Consider the following 22,206-nt stretch of genomic DNA (forward strand, 5'->3'; position numbering starts at 1 on the left):
TTTAAAAGGAATGAAAATGATAAGAGAGGATACTCTTCCAACCCAAAGGATCAGAGAGGTGTATTACAGAATTATGGAGGTCTAGCATGATGGGTTTAGGCCTTAACATTAGAACTCAGGGTGGTAGACTGAAAGAGGAGGATCCTGAGCTCAGGCAGGGCTACACAGGGAGACCTTGCCTCCCCAACCCTACTTTTGCCTACCCTCAAAGAAAGGGGACAGAATTATCACCAGTTTCTGTTGAGGATAAGTCTCTAAAGACTTTTGAGTATATTTGTAGTAGATACTTGAAGACAATGAATACAGGATCATATGATAAAAATACTATATATAATGAGAAAAGTTACTCATGCCTACTTAATGCATAGCCTATTAATAAATTAGAAAACTAAAAGATTAAAGTAATCTATCAAAACAAACATGAAACAAAAACATTATTTCCCTACAAAATAAGTCTTCTAAATATCTGATTCTATGAATGATATGCAGTCATTGCAAAACCTTTATTGATTATGCAGTTAGATTTCAATACTGAACTATTTTCTGGGGGAAATTGGTATATTGTTTGTTGTATGCTTACTGGCAGAAGGAATGAAATCCACTTAAGGTTGTTTTTAAACCCAAATTTAAGCCCAGCACTGTTGATGCTACAGACCTTCAACCCTAGCACTGTGGAGGCAGAGGCAAGAAGATCTTTTGAAAAAGCTTCTAGGACAGGAGAGTCTTCAGAGCCAGAGCTGCACAGTAAAACCCCATCTCAAAAAAAAAAAAACACTCAAGCCAAAACCAAAAACCTTTGGGTTTTGGCTATTGCTCCAGAAGGTAGGGAAGTATTTGCTGAGCATGCAGGAGGACACATGCATCCCCCAAGTTTCTACCCCCCCAAGTTCACATAAAACTGAATATTATGGCACATGTCTGTATTCCCTGTTTCTATGTGGGGACAGGAGGCAGAAACAGAAGAATCCCTGGACATTCATACTCCAAAAAGCTTCATATACTCAGCAGAAACAACAAACCCTACTCAAATAAGGTTAAAGGTGTAGACCAATACCTAAGGTTGTCCTCTCACCTCCCTACCTGCACCCACATTTAAATGCATGAACACTGCCTGCATGCACACACAGAACAACTTTTTTAGCTTAAAACACACACACACAAAACCAAATGTGACTTACTAAATATTACATTTAAATTTTTCAAAAATAGACAAGTTAGAACTGCATCACAAGAAGTGAGGATATAATGTTTGTCAGATTTATGAACCTTAAACACCAACAGAGATAAAACCAAACAAGACGCTTAATTCCATTTAATTATAAAGCTCAGATGAAGTAATGTTGACAATGTTCTACACCTCACCCCACATTCCTTAGATTCAGCTTTCTCCACAAAAAGGGGCACAGAATTGCCTTTTTATCTTTCTAGAAAAGAATGATGCCAAATGTAAGAACAAAAACAAGACAAATGTGGGCTTTAGCTGTAAATTTAATCTCTAAATGATATCATAAGGTAAATAACAGCCCTCCACAATGAGACCAGAGACTGTAATGTATCATTTAAAAAGGGAGGGAGGGAGGGAAGGGAAAGAAAAAGAAGTTGTTGCATTAGCTTGTAATTCTCAGCACTTGAAATAGCAAGTTCCAGGCCAAGCAGGGCTAAAAACCAAACAAAGCAAAATTATTCATAGTTTCCTAATGAACTTGGCTGTGGATTTAAACCCTGGGGGGCACCCAGGTTTGAGACCATTAGGCAACAGGCATTTTCTGCTAAACTAGTACAAATTTCTTAAAGGTAACTTAGGAGTAATTTTAATCCTGTCTTATGATGATATGTACTTCCAGTCCTGTGGCTCTAAGTGTTTGGGATATGATGGCTCCATATTCCCATCAAATTCCCATTTGTTATTGCCATGTGAAACAACTCATCATCTGGTTTCTCAATTTTCACATTTCCAAACCCAGTTTCTTTGTTTCTCTTCTAACAATGTAAATAAAAGGTAGCATCAACTGCTGTAAGGCATCACGTATCTTACTACATCAAGTCTAACCAAAATTCCCATCAATTAATTTCGCCCTCAAAATAAACCCTTCATCAAACACCTCCATCTTCCTTGACTCTAGTCCAAACAATTTTTGTGTATCTAGCCATGACCTATTCTGAATAAGCACTTGAATTAAATGCACTCTAAGTGGCATTTGAGCTTTTAAAATGCCTTCAAAGCCTACTAGCTAAGCAGCCAGAAGAGTCCATTGAAACAGGCACCAAATCATGCCATTCCTGTCCTCAATCTCTCCCAACAACCCCTAACCTACTTCCCAATTACTTCACACATATCTCCAGTTCCCTCAACTTTGCCTGGTACCATGGTATTTTCCAAACAAGACTCGGGGCCACTGCATTTTCTGTTCTCGGTAACTGAGAAAACTAAGATAAGCAAATAGTTGTACTACACATTTCAGTTAGGTATTTCTCAAAATCATCTCTTCAGGAAGCATTTTGTAATCATTAACTAAAACAGCATCCATGGTTCTCTATCCCCTTTATTGTGCCTTAGCAATTCACAAAAATAAGTAAGCACTCAATGTAGTATTGTTATAAATCTATGCATATAAACACACATATTTAATCATGTTAATTTTATTTCTGGAAACATTCTAAAATATTTAGACAGACAGCCTCTAACATTTCCTTACAAAGATATTATCTGTGATGCTATTAATAAGCAAGAAAGGCTTACTAAACTGACAACAGCACAGCCGTACGTATGATGGCATTTAAAGCATGTCACTAGGGGAAACCACGAATAACACTATTAATGACTCTTTCACGACACAGAAAACCGTAGTTGTATAATGTCACACTAGAAAAATTATTCTAGCTTCTAAAATATGCTCTTAGAAAATAAACAGATAACATTAACATCAGAATTCAAGTATAGGTTGAAGTCTTCTAATTCTAGTTAAATTTCTGAATTTTCTTTTCAACAAATACAGCTAATATAAATAAGCATTGTTATTAGCTCTCCCTCACATGATGAAGTTTAAAATAGTTGGTCTGATAGACCCAGAAAGTAGGATAGAGAATACAGATACAGAAGAGTGCGTGGCGGCAGGGGTGGGAGATTTAAGAGGTGTACAATTACAGTTAGATTAAAGGAATAAACTCTAGTGCTTTGTAACAGCAGAATGACTACAGTTAACAATTTATTGTTTGTAAACAGCGAAAAGACTTCCAACACAAAAGAACTGAAAACCATCTGAAGTGATACAAAGAGGGGAGAACAGAAAGGATAAGAGAGGAAGAGAAGAAACAGCTAAAACTCAGGGTCACTTGAGGGCTAGTATGGAAACCTACTATAGTAGAAGCTTTATAAAATATATACATATATGAAAGAAATGCAAATGGCATCACTAAATAACAGGGAGACAAAGTACCAAGCACACACCTCTCACAACCAAATGAGACATCCAATCTTTGGAATGCATTACATATAATTGAGTTCTTGGTAAAGGAGCTCCACAGAACCCCAACAACCAGGATACAGTGCTAAAGCTACTTAATCTTTACCCCTACTGACTGGTGTTAATGGTACTAAAAGGACTCTGCACACTGCAAGAGGAGACAGGTTAACACCAATCCAACTACATTTCATCTATAATGGTGGCCTATAGATACACTGGTGCAAGAATGACACAAGGGTTACAGGAGTCACGGCTACTATCTAAGAATAATTAAGGTCCACTCCATGAGATGGAACCCATGCCCAACATTCCTCAGATGGCCAGGAACCTGAGACCAGAAATCCAAATACTGCTGTTCTGATAAAAGAATGCCACAATAAAATGACTTTTAATGGCATTCAGCTATACTCATAGATTAGTGTCATGCCTAGCCATTATCAAGAATCAGTAGAAGGGAACAAATAATCAGTAGAAGGGACACACAACTGAACAATGTACAGAGTGTGAGCCCTTGCCTGGGACACTCAGTCCTAAATGGAATGTCTCCATCAAACCCTTCACTTCTGTGCTCAGGGACCTCTGTAGAAATAGAGGGGAAAATATTCTAAAACATGCCACAGCTCTCATGTGAAAGTCAGAGGACAACTTCCAGAAATTGGTTCTCTCCCACCACTGTTGAACCTGGGGACCAAACTCAAGTCAGGCTCACTGAACAACAAGAAATTCTATAAATGAAAGAGTGGGTACTCCAAAGTCTTATCTCACCACTTGTTTTTCCCCACTAAATTAAAGAAAACAGAGAGGCCAAAATGTTCTAGAATTCACTAAAAATCTTCTAAATCAATGCTCTTTTCTAAAATATCTTTTAGAATAAAAGTAAATTACAAAAGCAATGGCTAGAAAAATCAAATGGGTAAATAGCAAACTATTAGACCACTTTCTTTTTGCTACATTAGTTAAACACGTATTAGATACACAGCACTGTAATAACCTTCCTGTCTATGAAACTAAATACCCACAAGTCCCCTTTGCACTGCTTTTCAAGACCACACAACTACCAAGGAAAGAGAAGAGGGTAAGATTTAACTGTGTATTTGCAAACAATCTTTACATGTTCCTTAGGTATCTATCAATAAAATGCACATCAAATTTTCCTTGGAAGGAATCAATTTTGTCAAATGAATAGGAACATGTTTCTAATGTATGAGTTCACTTAGAAAATGGACTCTGAGGGCAATAAAGAGCAGATCGCTGGGATACAAACAACAGCAGATCCCAAGTGCATTCATGGAAGCCACAAAATGGCTCTGGTGACAGCACACTATAGATTTTCCTAGCTTCTTTAAGAGCAGCCAATTGAAATATTTCCATGTTAATCATTTTCTTCTCATTTCCCATTTAAAAAAAAAAAGCAGTACTCTGATATTATGCAGCAATATAAAAAATGTGAAGAAGAGTTGACTGAAGAAAATCGAAAGAACGGAAAGAGGTGTGATGTAAAATGAGATAACAATCTCAAATTTTATTTTCAATGCCTTATGTAAGATTCCTAAATATGACCTTTATCAGTGGTTGTTATCTGATAAGTGTAAAAATCATTTGGATTGGTGCCTATGAAATCAATAAAACTCAGCTTTCCATAAGAAAACAGATTTTTACTATTCAATAAGAAAGCTTTACTGTGCCACATTAACTTATTTACCGAAGAAAACATACCAGAGAGAACCTAGTGTATGAGCAAACTCTACTTTCCTCCAGTACAGATTACTTAACCTTACTTTGTGTTTTGCTTGTTTGGTGTTTTTTGCAACAGGATCTCTCTACACAGCCCTTACTGTCCTAGACTAACTATGTAAACAAGGCTGGTCTAGAGCTCAGAGATTCGCCTGCTTCTGACTCCTGAGTGTTGGGGAGGGACTGCATGCATGTGCCACCACGCCCAGCATACTTAACGTTTTTAAGAAAAAGAAAACAGAAAACAAACAAACCAAAAACTTTTAACATCCGATGGCTAAATCTAGATTCTTCTCCTACAACAGAGCAACTTAAAAGCCGACTGTGTCTTTAAAAGCTGACTGTGTCTTTAAGCTGACTGTGTCTTTAAAAGCTGACTGTCTTTAAGCTGACTGTGTCTTTTAAGAAGTAGGCTAATCAGAGTTGCTTCTCCACCACATCACTTCCTTCAAAAAATAACCAGGAATTTCTGGTTAAGAATTTGAACAATCCTGTCTTTTACACTATATATTTAGCGGGCCACACATTATTTTTATATTTGTGGTTAAATAAAATCTCTAACAAATAACAACCCAACCTTTATTAACATTACACTTTCGAGTTAATCTAAAAAGATAAAACAATAATTCAAAAGATGAAAATTACTTACTGCAGGTACCAGTAACTTCTTCACTTCTTCAACCGCTCTCTTCAGCTTGATTTCTGCTCTGTTTTGAGCATCTTCCACAGTGATTAGTACATGTAAATCTTCATTTAGATGCTCCCAATTGGGTTTGCCTCTATTTTGCTCCTCCTTTAAAAAACAAACAAACAAAAAAACCCAATGTTACTAATACTATTTTTCAAAGACAAAATACACCTCTTATGACATGCACTTAGTGCCAATTACTTAAAGGCATGTTTCTATTATTTTGCTAGGATGACTGTATAAAACCTTTCAACAATTTTCCATAGTAAACAAAAGCCTTGCAATGAGACTAGTCAGTCAAATGAGAACTCCGCAGACATTCATGCTGCACTTATTATATATCCAGCTGAGAATAAAAGTGACCAAAACAATCACAAGAAACTTTAGTATTGATACTCTAGAAAACATGCAGTACCATTTTTAACTATAATGAGTAACCCTGAGAAGCATAGTACATCAATATTTTACTTATGAGAGAAATCAAGGTTCAGCAAGTCACTTAGCAGTTATCACACAAATAAGCTGCCAATGTGGGAAATGAATCAAAACTTTCATCCTCCAATTTAGTGATACCTCCGTTCATTTTAGTAGGTTTAAATAACACTGGTTTCCAGTCAACACTAGAATAGGCATTTTGAAAATAGATCTCATCATGTAAATGAAGCAAGCACTGGTTGCTGTATTCCAAGTAGTAAATGGAAACAATAAACCACAGCAAACGACTAGATATTGGTTTAATTATATTTCCAGTGACTTTTACTTTTTAAAATGAATATACAGTGAGAAGCTGCTAGGCAAGAAAGCACCATTCTTCTTTGGGGATGTGGCCACTGCTGTTGCACGTTCCAGTGGCTGGTGTATGTCACGCACATATGGGCAGCACTAAACAAGCTTAGTAAGTTTTTAAAAAAATAAAAGATGAACATGAAATTTTGGGTCAATGTATGTGGGTATGTTGGAGGAACTGAAGGGGGATCTAGCATGTTGGATCTGATGTGTATATGTGTATATGTATATATGTACATATGTGTGTGAATACAAAATTTTGAAATAATAAAAATGAAGTCCATTCTTGCATTGTATTAAGTCCTAAATACATGTTTCATAGAGAACCATCTATGTCATTTCTTTGCTAGCTTCTGATTATCATGCAAGGATACATGTACATGCTGAAAATCTTATCAAACTATAAGGGCACATGGACACATGTACACATATATAATTTATAAATATACAAATATTTAAACTTGAAAACAATTTAGGAATATAAGCATAAATATAACTGCTACCCAAACATAAAACAAATTATCAGATGCAAACAACAAAAATACCCATTGTTAGACCTTTCTTGAAAAAGCCATTAGCTTGTTACTGTGTCAATTACTATCAAAGGAAGTAATTAGCATAAGGCTTTCATATTATTTTTCATATTGAGGACAAATAATGAAGACAAAAATAAGATTTACCAAGTACACAAGTACAAGATTCTGGTTTTTTAGTAACTTCACTAGGAAAATACACCTACATAGTCAAGGCATATGCTTCTGAAGATATAGTCATAATGAGCTAACTAGAACTCAAAGAAAAACAGCAATAATCAAACAGTAATTAACTAGTAGCCCAAAGCCTATCTGTTTCATTACTAGATCACACCACATTCCTTACAACAATAAATCTTGGCAGAACTGTATTAAAAAGTAAATTCCATGCATTGGAGAATCTGAAGAGTACTCAAACGAATACAAATATAATAAATATTAGTCTTTCTATTTAAAATTTTTTCAGTTTAAGATAGTTCTAGTTAATAAATGATGGTATAAGTTGTTTCTTTTATTCAAGATGCATCATGATGGGCATTGAGGGGAAAGAGTCACTGGATCAAATAACTGGGAACCCTGAAATCATTTGCATGGCAAACATAAAACATAAACACTTTCGTGACAATAACTTTAAATCTAAATTTTTATGTTAAGGAATGCCTGTACTTATCACCAAAATTTGTATTTTTGTTTATTTTTATATATCCACTTGGGGAAACTACCTGTACGCCTAAATTCATATATGTATAAGAGACTTTCATTTGTAGCAAGACACAGAATCAGGAACAATGCTCACTCCTTACTCTATCTGAAGTAATCAAAGTATATGAGGCAACAATTCCGAACTATTAGAAATTAGGCATTGGAGAAGAGAAATAACAATGGCGAGAGGACAGGGAACAGCTGCAACTGCCAACACTTGCGAGCACTCAACAGCTTTAGTCTCGGCCACTAAAGATAGGAAATGAGAGCAATTTCAGAGTCCAGCAAAGTAAAGCAGGCAGGGCTCAAGACTGCTGGAGAGCTGTAGCATCCCGTTAAGTACTGAACTCAACAGTTAGTTCCATGCAGGCTAGGCAGAGGACTCTAAAGGTCAAGAATCAGTTTCCAAAGGACTCCACATCACAGACTGTGAAACATCTCATGATGCATCAACAGGATCTCAAAGGGAAAGAATTCAACTTAGTATGAGCCACTATTCAAGTACTGCCTTAAAAAATTTAAAAAAAAGATCGACACTTAAGGGGTCTAAACTATTTCCAACTAATTCAACTATTTCCTAGAACAAAACTGAAAGACATTTATAAAAGTAAAAATGTATCTTTCCAACAATGTGAAAGTCTCTATTTGCTGCTATGTCATCAGAAGTTAACAGTCATTAGAGCTGGGAGATGGCTCAGCAAATAAAATGCTTGCTCTGTGAACACAGAAACTAAGGTCAGATCCCTAGCACACTACAAAAGATGTGTTTTGGGGAGGGAGTGCTAGCATGTGTTGCAGATAGGATCTAGATGGCTCAATGGTCAGGTAATCTAGTCAAACAATGGACTCCAGGGTCAGTGAGAGACCTATCTTTAAAAATAAATAAATAAATACTGGATAGACAGCTCAGCGGGCTAAGAACACAGGCTGCTTTTCTAGAGAACCTGGTTTGATCCCAGTACATGGCAATTTACAACTACCTTATTTGTAATTTCAGGCCCATGAGATCTACTTTTTCTGTCCCCTGTAGACACTACACAGAGTATACAGATATACTCTGACAAAACATCCATAAACATGAAATAAAACAAACAAATAAATGGATAAGGTGGATACCTAAAGAAAAAGATACCCAGCCTCATGTTCTTGTACACACACACACACACACACACACACACACAGAGGGAAAGGTAAAGGGAGAGGGAGAATGGTGGGGCCATTAAAGATTATAAATTGGACACTTACAACAGAAAAAAGTCAGTAAAACAAATCTGGGAATGATACGTTTTTATCAAAAACATCATTACAGAAAGTATTCTATAAACAAAAACATTGTACATGTTTTCAAACCCATAATTCTAAAATATTTCACTGTACTTTTCAATTTGTTGTACTTATTTTAAGACATTTCGTTCTTACATTTCCATTTATTATTTATTGTGTATATGATGTATATGTTGGATGCATGTCCCAGATCTGGTAAAGGGAGATCAGGAAACAACTTTGGAGAATCCACTCTCCTCTCCACTATGGGTTTCCAGGGGTTGAACTCATACAATCAGATTTGTGCAGAAAGCGCTTTCACCCACTCAGTGATCTCAAGGACAAATTCTAAAACATTCTTTTAAGTAACACAGCAACATTTTTGAACCTTGACATGTCTTATTAATGCTGAAGGGTGTCAGTTTTGCCCTTCTTGCCTAACCATTGCTGATGTGACCAGATACCTTAAATATTTTTAGCCATCTCTTCAACCAGTTTCTAGTCACGGAGGATGTTAAGAATGCTGTTGAAAGATGATGGGGAAGGACAATCTTATCTATTTTAGGGTCCCTGGTCAATGTTCCTCTTTACAAAGACAGTCACAGAAGCAGGTGTCATAGCCTTCCGAGTTACTGTTGCACACCAGACTCAGGGACTTGCTGCAAATATGAGGACATTGCTCTTGCTTTTGCATCAATCAGAAAGCCTGGCTTCTAATTCAGGAAGCACTGGTCCTCTACTGACATCTGTGAAACTGTGGCAACAAGCTAACTTGTTAAGTTTAGGTAAAATTAAGATTAAAACAAAACAAAACAAAAAAACCTGAGACATTTTTAGAGTTCCTGACAACAAACTTCCAGTAGCTAGGGAGGAAATATGATCATTCTTAAAGTTGTTTTAAGTTGGGAATTGGTTCCAATGCTTTGTCTTAATTTGGCTCCCAAAAGCCACTTCCAAACCTGAGGGTCCCTGCGCCCAGCTGACTTTGACTGGCTGGGCAGGGAGATGGAAGAGGGACTTTTAGATTGCATGGGCAAGGGACTAAGGGAGAGAGGGATAAGAACAGGAGAACTGCCCTGACTTGGAGGGAGAGGGATCAAACTTAAGAGCTACAGGAGAGGGGTAGAGCAAGCGCAAGGCCCTGGGTTCGGTCCTCAGCTCCTCCCAACCCCCCCCAAAAAAAAGAGCTACCGGAGAAAAATCATCCAGCAATGTAGGTAGAAAGGGAAAGTGGCCCTATTTAGGGGGGATAGAGGAGGCAGAGGCTGCCCAAAAGATAACAGGGCAGCAAAGATAAAATATAGATTTAGAAGGTGTTATACCAGGAATACTGGAAGTTAATGTGTGCTAGTTACAGGGAGGTTTAGAAGTGCCCAGTCATTGAACTAGTTAAGGCATATCAAAATTAGCTGTCGTGTGTCTCGTGTGTCTCGTGTGTCTCGTGTGTGTGTGTGTGTGTGTGTGTGTGGTGTTATTCATGAGTCCAGAGAGCTCTTAGGCAGGTGCGTACCCTCTGGGAGCCAAAGAGTTTTAACCAATTTACCTCTACAGCTACATGATATCAACACACACAAGAGACACAGACTACTATGGCATAAAACATGACAATAAAAATAAACTGTGAACACTGATATATTCCTTTTACCACAGAATACAATCAAAAGACTAAGTCTAGGAAAAACCTGTTTAAAATGACACTGCTATTCAAGACAACAAATGTGCTATTTCTGTTTTCTACTTAGGATTTTGCTAATTTTCAGAGGAATGTCCTTTATAAGTTAACCTTCAGTGTCCTTGTTCAATAAATTTGATACCTATCAGAGCTTGTTCTTTATTGCTTTTATTTTCCTAGCTTTTCATCTACTTTAGTGTTCCTTCTTCATGAAGTTCCACTTTGAGGGACACTCTAAATTTTCCATTCTTTAGCTGATTTCTAGAACACAAACTTTGAGGCTCCTGGATCCGACAAGATTTTTCTTATAGAACAAAGATGCAGTGAGTATGCCCAACATCCAACTTCGCTCACTGTTCATCAGTGTGGTGGTGTTAGGCTGTCTTCACTATGAATGTGTGTACCTTCCTGTTACTTCTGGTACTTTCTGCTTTACATGTTTCTCAGTGATAATATTTGGTAAATACAGCATTTATCATGCCCTAGAAATTTCTATATAAAGAATCAAGTCTGAAAAGAGTTTTAAATTACCTTCTGTTCTATGTTGTATTCTTTCATTATTATTTTTAATTTTTATGTGCATGCATCTGTGTAAGAGTACCCATAGATTAAAGACAAGGCCACTGGATCCTGGAAACTGCAGTTAGGGGTGGTTGTGAGCTGCCTGGCACACCTAAAATCCAGAGCTTGTGAGGTGGAGACAGAGGATTAAGAGTTCAAAGTTACACAGAACTATATGACACCTTGTCTCAAAATGTTGTTTATGCCATGCATTCCTTCAAGAACTTTTTAATAAACAGGATCTCTAGTATATCCTTCATCTTCTTAGACACTGGTTGTCAGTATTTTCTACTTGGTATACATCAGCCTAATTAGTTTCATCTATTACACAGATACTCTGGAAGACAAATAATCAGTTTCATTACATTTCTCTATTATCCTTTTTCAATCTCAGTATCTTCCATCTTTTATTTCTCAGTTCCTTTTTAGTTACACTGAACTTAGTTCCTTTATTTTTGATGTTTCTAAACTTGTAAAGCATATGTAAATAAAAGTCCCCTTTAAACAAGTTTTTACCTCACAAATTTTTCTGCCTTGTATTCTTTACAAACATTCAATTAATAATGTTTTCTAGTTTCCTCCAAGACTCCATGTCTTGGCCAATGAGTCATAAGGAGTTGTGTTACTTATTTTCAAAACATTTGGTATTTAATTCCTTGATGATCAAAGTTTAAGTTACACAATTCTCATTTTTTCTTACCTTATGATATGTATAGGTTCCATTCTAGTGCATGTAAAAGAAAATATAAACTTTCCAATGATTAGGTGTAATATTTAACAAGGTCCAGAAGGCCAACTTGGGGGGGCCGGGGGAGCACAAGGTGGCAGAATAAAGTCTATCTCCTCTTCAGTTAAAAACAAAAAAAAACCTACTTCTAGTTATGGAATTAATTACTGTTTGTGCCTATATTTACTTTCTTTAGGCTCATGTATAGAGTTATATTTATGCTGTTACATTATCCTGATAGATTAACCTTTACCATTACAAAATAATCTCCTTTATTTCCTTTTGAGAGTATTTTATTTTATATCAATAGAGACAGACACCTGCTTGCAACCTTCTAGAAATATTGTTTCCATGTTTGTATTTTCAATCTCACAGAATTTCTATTATGGACGATATATCTCTTGATGAGATTTAGTAAGAGCAACCTCAATGCTTGCTCTGAGGTGTATTTCTCCCACTGTTATTCAAGCAATTTGGAGCAGGGCTAAAGCTACAGCTCTCCATTTAACAGTCTACCTGTGCAACTATTCTGCTGTTCATACGCTTCCTTTCCCTACTTTCTTCTCTACCATATCAGATCCAGCAGCATGTTGTGTTTTTTGCATTCAAATATTGAATTTTTAATGGATGCATGTGTGCCTAGTTCTATGTCTCTACCAGATGTGTACACAGGAAGTAGGAGAGGTGTGAAGACATCAGATACCCTAGAACTGGAGTTTAAAAGTGGTTGCGAGTGACCATGGAGTGCTGAGAATACAAACCCCAGTCTTCTGCATGGCAATAAGCGCTCTTAACCACTAGGCCATCTCTCTAGGCTCACTGCTATAGTATGTTCTATAATTGTATTTTACTTTTAACTTTGGTAGCTTTCTAATTATACTTCTTAGTAATAATTCTATGGTTGTTATCATGGAGGAAGAAGGTTATAATACAAATTTTAACTGTACATGATCTACTTATGTTTACTTCTTTGTTATTTCACATAACATATAGAAATTTTATAATCACATAGGTCCATATATACATTGATATAATTTAAGAAATCTACATTAAATAGCTTTTGTCTTTTATAAGAAATCATAATGTATCCAGTGAAGCTTTTTAATTTACCAGAATATTTATTATTACCAGTATTAGCCAGTAACCAATTTTCAGTGACTACCATTTTTCTTTTAGCCTAAAAGAACACTCATTCACATTATCCAATGCAATCAATATGCTGGCAATCAGTTCTTGTATAGTATTTTACTTTCATTTAAAATGCAACCTTTGTTGGTTAGATAATTCAGGTAGGTAAATTTTTAACTTTTAACATTTAGAAGTTATTTTCTCTTCCCATTTATTTTCTGTTAATAAAATCAGTCACTTAATATTTCATGTATAATTTTCATTTCTCTCTGCCTTCAAGATGTTTTTAAGCAATACAAACAGATAGTGAAGCTAAACTAAGCTAAAATGAAGGCCCTCAGGAAAAAAGAATGGGAAGCAAATATTCAAAAGCATCAAGGTTTCACTCTGAAGCAGAGTCTTCCTAAATATGAATACATATGAATATACATGGACTATATTTAGCTTTGCCTCAGTAGCTTTTAAACTATGCTTCTAGGCAATGTTTGTAAGATTAAATGATCTATTACATTAACTACTTTACCAACACTTAAATTCATAATGTTCCTGCTTCAGCATAAACCACACCTAGATAAGACTGGCCATTGGTATCTGGAGTCAGAGCTCTGTTCTTGTACACCTTGGTGTACACCACATTCTGTGTTCAATCTACATGCTGCTGGTTGGGCTTCTACAACCTGCCTATTTATCTATCAACAACTACAGAGGTTCTAAGCCATTATTTCTTAAAACATTTTTTCCAGGCTTATCTATTTTCCTGTTTTCTTGGATGTCAAATGTGTGTCTATTAGACCATCTGAGGAATAGAAGAGCAGCATCAACATCAAAGAAGCCATGAGACAAACATGGCTGGGACCACCCTGGCCTACAAGCAACAAAAAGAGCATGTAGGAAAAACAAAACCAAACCTAGATATACATATTGGAGAAAAGATGTGTCCTATGCAGGTTAATGGTAATGAACCGCATGGCCCAGGGCTGTTGTACATGCATTTCCCCAGCATTCTAGGGCCTGTCCATTCCTGGGACACTTTTTTATAAACTGCTCCTATTCCACTGTTTTGTCTTATGTCCCTGACGCATCTCTTCATCCCAGGACTCAAGAAGCTAGAAACTAAGTGGATGCCCTTCGAACTCTGATCTGCACCTATAGTATGCAAACCCCCATTTTCTCAATGGTTCCCTTCCCTTGCTTGGTTCTCTACAATAGGAAATCTCCATTGTCCTCTTTTTTTTTTTTTTTTTTCCTGGAGCTGTGGACCGAACCCAGGGCCTCCCGCTTGCTAGGCAAGCGTTCTACCACTGAGCTAAATCCCCAACCCCATTGTCCTCTTTTCAAATACATATTTAGTAAAGATCAACCATTTATCAGATTTATGTTTTCAAGAGATCTAATTGTTTTTATTTTCCTTTTGGTATTGTCTATCTCTCCCTATATCAATTTATCAGAATACTAGGACAGTTGTTTTGAAATACTTCTGGGGAGAGGCACAGTAGTTATGCCTACAATACCAACATTTATTCCATTTATGATCTTCTGGAATACACGAAAGGACCTGTCTTGCAGATCTAAAGCTACAGTATCTCTCTCTAGAACACAACAAGAGGGAATCCAAGATTAGCCCCATAACGATCCAGTATGACAGTGTAGCAAAAATCAGAAGCCTAGAAACAGACTAATTGCAATGAACATTAGCAAATAAAGATGTGTGGACAGAAGAGTATATGTGGCACTGTGACATACTACAGCCTCCATTGCAAGATGTTTTTTGTTTGTTTGTTTTTGTATTTTTACTCTCATTTTATGTTCTTTGGGGGAAGTTGCAAAAGTGGAGGATGAACACAAAGGAACAGGGAGAGATGAGTGGGATTGGGGTACATGATGTGAAATTATGGATAGTGTCACCTAATCCTTCACATGTGCACACATGATGAATACACTCCCACACACACAAAAAGAAAAGAAAGATACTAAGGATATGAAGTCTGTCTCAGCAGGTAAAAAAGGTACCCATGAAAGCCTGGTACCTGAGTTTAGTCTCTAGAATACACAGTGGAACACAAGAATCAACTCATGAAAGTTGTCCTCTAATCTCCACAAATGTGCCAAATGTGTGTATGCTCTGGAACACGTGTTCACACATAGGCAGGCATGTGCATATGCTCATACACAAACAATAATAATTTAAAATACAGTACTGAAAGAGCAGTACTTATGAAAAGAACAAATTAATTCAACAGGATATTTTTAAACCCAGGGGTTGGCTCAAGCACAGCATATGAAAGGTCGCAATACATTAAATTTCCAAGTGTCACCCATGTGTCTGTCATGCATGTGCAGGACTTAGAGGTTACTGAAAATAAACTACTGTGAGATAAACCTGTAACTGATTACAGAACATAGCAAGTATTTACATGAAAATATGGATGTATTATAGAAAGAATAGAGAAAAAAATCATTCTTTTGATGAAATTATTACTTAAGACTGAAACAACTGCAAAAGCTCAAGTAAAAACCAAAAAATAGATCAGATATTCGGTAACTGTTCAAAAATTAAAAACCACATGATATATAAGGGTCTGATTGTTCAATGGCATTTCCTACAGCTGGAGATGGCCTCAAGCCAAATCCCACAGAACTCCACCACACTCGAATTTGATTGTTGTTCCCTTGTAAACTGTTTTCACAAAATAATGCTAACTAAAAAGAAGTACAAAAATCACAACAGACTAACATGGTATGTTTTTATCTTATGCTTTGAGACAGGGTCTCTCTATATAGACCAGGCTGGCCTTGAACTCAGAGATCTACTGTCTCTGTCTCCAGGTTGCTGGGATTAAATGTGTATGTCACTATGCCTGGCTTCAACAAATTAAGTCTTAATTTAAAAGGTAAAACTTCACCGGAGTATCTTCTGAAAAATATCTGTTAACTCCACTAACAATGTACAAAAAATAAATCTTTTTCCCTGAAAAGAAGAAAATTAGAAAGCAAGTAGTTTTTAAAAACAAAGTTTAATAATCCTAAATTCTTAGATTTAGAATAAACATTTTAAAAGGCAAAATAGAATTAAGTGAAATAAGGAAATGCTTAAAATGATGGTGTTTTGTTTTGTTGGGGTCGTGGGGTTGCAGACATTTCAGTAGTTCCCTGGCTCAACCCAAATCGTTGAATCTTGGAAGACTTTGTTATCAGGCTGAACCTATCTTTTCCTCAGGGACTGAATGACTAAGAACTAGTTTTGGGGCTGGAGAGAGATGGCTCAGTGGTTAAGAGCACTATAACTGTTCTTCCAAAGGTCTTGAGTTCAAATCCCAGCAACCACATGGTGGTTCTCAACCATCTGTAATGAGATCTGATGCCGTCTTCTGATGTGTCTGAAGACAGATACAGTGTTACTTATATATAATAAATAAATGAATCTTTAAAAAAAAAAAAGAACTAGTTTGACACTAATTGAAACTAAAATATGTTTTAAGCCTGTGTTAGATGTCTGAGTTCAATGAGGAAATATAAAAAGAGCTTATATTAAACCTTGGAAATTAGTGGCTATAAAACTTTCAAAGACATTTAAGGATGTTAAGAATATACTGTCTCTCAAGTTAATAATACAGTGAAAAGGAAAATCTACAATAACCCAAAGGACTCATGGTAAACAGATTTTAACCCCAAAGGGCTAACAAAAAGCAAAGATGTCAGAAAACAGCTTGGGGAGAGGGGTGTGAATTCTTTCCACCAAAAAAACCCAAGCATACTCTAGCTGATTGATACAAAGTCTTAGTTTTAGTAGTAAGGTCACTGGTGGAACCACTGCTTTCCATATAAAAAAAGCAGGTAATTAGCAGTCCTTCTGGCACCATCCCACATCACCAATGCACACAATAGATAACATAGTAATGGCTCTCAAAGCCCAGGCTCTATTGCAGCAAAGCTCCATTGGTGTGTCAGAGTCACACTTGCTTCTCTATTACACAAGCATACATTTACTGCTCAGCCAGACACCTATAATTAAGCACAAGAGGACTATAATGCTAATATTCAGGCTAGCTTACAAGTTAGGGGTCCTCCCTCCTCCCCAGAAGGATGATTGCCTTTCATTTTAAAGTTTGAAGTAGCTACAGTTCACTTAGTTTTGATTACATAGCAATTAGATATGCAAATACACAGATCCAGAAAAATACATTTTCAGGCTTCAAATTGTGAGCAATCAGGCCCATTCTCTTCTCTTGCACATACAAGCAAACTCATTAACCAACTATTGTCTCAAAGCATCTCTGCTTCAAGCTCTCCCACCCGCTTTGGTAATGTCATAAACATCCCCAATACATGCAGCTGCCATCTCTTTTGGTGACTTCCTAAATGTGTACTCAGGAGCATGGAAAATTACCAAAGAGAAAAGAGCCTAGCCTCAACACCAAGTTACTGAGGTTGGATAATGTACAACTTGCTATAAAACTTATTAAAATTAATTTTTAATGTACAATTTTAAAGCCTGATGTGTATTATTTTAGCTCATGTCTATAATTTAAAAATAAAAAGGTAAGTTGAACTGTCTTTGAGGCCAGCAAGAGCTATTTAGTAAGTTCCAGGCTAGTCTGAGATACAGAGCACAAATCTGCCTAAAAAAAAAAAAATTCCTGGGGTTGGGGATTTAGCTCAGTGGTAAAGCGCTTGCCTAGCAAGTGCAAGGCCCTGGGTTCGGTCCTCAGCTCCGGGAAAAAAAAAAAAAAATCCTATTAAATGAGGCCAATAATTAATACACTAAAAGAAAACCACAATAAAGTTTGGGTCCAGCAAGAAAGTTCAGCAGGTAAAGGTGCTTGTCACATAAGCCTGGCAACTTGAGCTTGGTTCGCAGAACCCAAATAAAGACAAAACAAAATAACAAACTCCAAAGTTATCCGCTGACACAGACAATCAGACAGGCAGGCAGGCACACATACATAAACGCGCACACGCACCTCATGGTACAAACATACCGTTCACATAGATACAGAGCAAAATAATAATAATAAATTAATTAAATGCTATAAAATACTACTAAATAATCTAGCCACTTGACTGAAAACCATTTAAAAGTTTGTAAATTCACATTACAATGTAGAGAATCGTGCAGTTTGGAGAGAAGATCAAAAAGGAAAACTTATGCATGAGCTACATAATTATTATGATTACTCACATTATCTACAAAATACCCTCCCTTTTTGCTTATACCATGGTAATTAATAACTTCACTTTTACTTTTCAAATATCAATTCTGCTTAACTTGAACTCCAATTCAAAGTGGTGCTGGCTTTGCAACGTCTCATTTTTTCTAAGTTAAGCTATAGTAAAGTTGTTCTATGAGTGAAAACACATATGTGTGGACGATGCGTGCATGCTGTGTGTGTACATAGGAAAACAACTTTGGGTATCTTTCTTGATATATCAGTCATACCTTGTATTTTCGGGCCATGGTCTCTCACCAACCTGGGGTCTGTCAACAGTCCAGAGTGAGGAGTCAATGAGATTCAAGGATCCTCCTGTTGCTACCTTCCCAGGATTGGGATTATAAATTTATGCCACTATGTCCTGGTTATTTGCCCCCCCTTTAAGGTGGGTTCTGAGGTCTAAGCTAAGATTCTCCAGTACTTTATTGACTGAACTATCTGCCTAGCCCCTCTGAAACTGTAATTTAAGTCTTCCTTCTATACTTACCTGGCACTCCTACACTTCAGGAAATAAGAAATTGACTAAAATTATATGGTGAAACTATATGTGTGACAGAGAGAGAGAGAGAGAGAGAGAGAGAGAGAGAGAGAGAGAGAGAGAGAGAGAGACAGAGAGAGAGAGACAGAGAGAGAGACAGAGAGACAGAGACAGAGACAGAGACAGAGAGACGTTAGACCTACTAGGGGTTTGGTGCATCCTAGAAAAGGCTCTATCAGTAAGCTACTCAGTCCCCAACCCCAGACAAAAAAAGACCTTAGAAAAAATAAGTATCAATTATGCCCACAATTCACTGAAATCAAAGTAAATGACTACTCTGGGAGAATACCACCTTTGTAAGCCAACACAATAACAAAATCAAGAGGCCTATTTAGAGACCAATACTAGATTTGGAAATCCAGTAAAAGTCAAAATAGTCTCAAAGTGTTCAAACAAAATGAATCTGAAACAAGGCTCCATCTCCCACTTCAGTAACTACAACTGCCTAACATATCCATTCCCTTTCTTCAACTGTACTCTCCATTATTCCAAAGAACTCTTTAAAATTTATATTCAACAGTATCAGTCTTCTACTTCCAATAATAGTCAAATTCTCTAACCTTTCTACAGGCAATACTATGAACAGACACTTTGTCAGGACCCCCATAATACACACACACCACACCCATCTCTCTCCTTTCTTCTGCAGTCACACTCTATCACAGACACTTCCATTTTATGCTCACCTGAATGTTTCTGCATTTGCTCTAACTTCATTCATTCTTAGATCCTACTGTGGACACCAACCATCACCCTTGGTGTCCATCCACAACTCAAATTTAAATGTCCCTTTTCTAGTGTTTGGTGACTTTATTTTAAAAGACCTCTACCCAACATCAATCTCCCAAATGGGAAGCTATCTGAGATGCTGTTGTTCACAAACTTGTGTACTTTCTGTCTCAAGTTACACCTCATGACAAAGACTTCTTATTCCTATATGTGCTCCCAAAAGCAAAAACAGGCCCAGAATTTAAAGGCTTGTATACACACCAGAGATCAAGTGAACAATGAGCATAGAGTTCTTTCAATTTTAAAATTATTTCAAAGTGCCCAGTTAAAAAGATACTGGACTGCTAAGCATTTCATTTTCCAGATCTGCTATACAGACTCCCTGAAAAATACAAGATGTTATCAGTGGAAATTGATTCCATTTCTCCTGTACAAATAGAGCTATGCATCTGTCATCACTGAGGACTTCAACTGAACCATGCAACTGCTTAGTTTTCCTCTCTTTGTGGGCTTTCATTTTTACAGTCATGCGTAAGATAGTGGGATGGTCTGGATTTGTTGCCAAGTTCATGAATGAGAAACGTAATGTACAATAAAGAGTAGCAAGCTGGACCTACCAGGAGGTGTCCTGCTCATAAAAGGAGGGAAATAAGGAAATATATTTGTTCCTCCCATCTGTTCAATCATGTTTCTCTTTTGTGGAGGATAACAGCAGTAGAGTCTCTAATCAAGCACAGACCTCAGCAAACTGCCTCAGAAAGAGCAGTGAGCTTCTATTCACCCTAAACCACCCACTCTCATGGACGCTGCTACAGTGCCACAGACCATTTTGATGAAGGAATTCTAGTATTTTACCAGAGAGGGAGGGAGGGAGGGAGGGAGGGAGAGAAAGAAAACAAAGACTTACTATTTTAACAGCAACTGGGAAGCCTCTGATATCTTTTTGAGTATACCACATAAACTAGTTTCTAACTGTACAAAGTCAGCACTCGAGGATTTGGGGACTCTGAAGACTAGGGACAAACATCAAGAATGTTGAACTTTTTTGGGCAGAGATTGTCATAGGTGCAGTTTAACTAAGGAAACTAAGGACAGTAGAGGGTATAACATCATTCTGTGGATTTACTATACCTCAGTTTTGACTACAACAGAATGCACTATTTCAAAATACTACCAGCAACCTTATTTGACAATTATCAATGTTTATTTGCCACAAAATGATTCCTAACACTATGGAGAATATATTTAAATTTTCTTTACTTAAAAATTCTACCACTTACTTTTGTATGTCTATATAAACATAAGTTATTCACTGCAAACTTTTCAGTTCATAGTAGTCTACAAAATAAATCTTGTTTTTTTTAAATGTGTAGTAAATTCCAGAAGTTTTTCTAAACAGCTACACTTGCTACTGAAATTTTAAGATAAATGAAAAAGTAAGAGCATATATTTAAGGCAGACCTAACATGAAAATCTTAGGCTTTTAGTTAATTCCATTAACTGATGAGATGGTAAGAGTCCATTTCTAACGTGACAGGTTAAATTAGTGAGTGTCTGTATAAGTGTCAATCAGGACCCAGTGCTCTGGGAAAGAGGAAGAAAACTACTGACAATTACATCACAGCAGTGATATAGCTTAGACTATTTTGGGCAAACTAAAATGTAACCCTTCTATCCCCTCAGACCTATGATGATTTAAAAAAAATTGTTTAACATGCCATCAAAATATGAGGTGGAATGACTAAGAAACATCGGTTTACTTGAAAACAAATCATGTCTTTTATTCCCAAGATAATTGGGATATAAATGTAGCAAAACTAGGCGAAATAAAATTACTTAAGTAAATTCCTACCTAGACAGTAAGTTCCCCCCATGCTCAGTAGCTATATAAAAACAATATTAAGTTAATAAAAATTTCACTAAATTAAGAACTTACCAAGTCAATTTTATAATTTTTTTATACTGAAACAAGTAAACTATACCAGTATATAATCAATTCAAAAGGTTTGTCATTAAAATTGTTTTACAGGGCAAAATTAATTAAGTACATGAGAATAGAATTGATACCATCCTACCTTATAAAGTAAAATCAAATAAGCAGACCTGATACTGGTGAGAAATTAGATAAAAGATACAAATTCTAAACTCAACAGAAAATAGAGATTATAGAAAAATATTTTAGCCTATCAGAAAGTGCTATCATTAACTAGAAAGTATAAATAGAATCTCAAAAATTGAGCACAAGTCATAACCAATCCTGAAACCATTAGGCAAATGTCTCTTGGGAGAGAAAAGAAACAAACTATCCTTAGCCATAAATTTAAAGGGGAGAAAGTAACCTTATGCTATAGGGAAAAAAATATGGCAAAATTCTTAACCAACTGACCGAAATGGTCACTATCAAAACCAAAAAGAGACAAGCCTACCCTTTTAACTGCTAAATGATACTAAAGGAAAAAAAATCACTTTTA

At 36.4% G+C, this 22,206-nt stretch overlaps 1 protein-coding gene across 6 annotated transcripts in view; it reads right to left on the minus strand.

The window, feature by feature from the left end:
• The window catches only part of Qki (QKI, KH domain containing RNA binding), a 108,790-nt gene that overhangs the window by 28,249 nt on the left and 58,335 nt on the right, over positions 1–22,206 (minus strand). For all 6 annotated transcript variants that reach the window (XM_032894698.1, XM_032894696.1, XM_032894700.1 and 3 more), the window contains exon 4: positions 5,848–5,991. In XM_032894698.1, the coding sequence (XP_032750589.1) occupies positions 5,848–5,991 (144 nt within the window). The remainder of the gene's footprint in view (positions 1–5,847; positions 5,992–22,206) is intronic.

Source organism: Rattus rattus, chromosome 2, assembly GCF_011064425.1.
Source record: "Rattus rattus isolate New Zealand chromosome 2, Rrattus_CSIRO_v1, whole genome shotgun sequence".
NCBI classification, from domain to species: domain Eukaryota; kingdom Metazoa; phylum Chordata; class Mammalia; order Rodentia; family Muridae; genus Rattus; species Rattus rattus.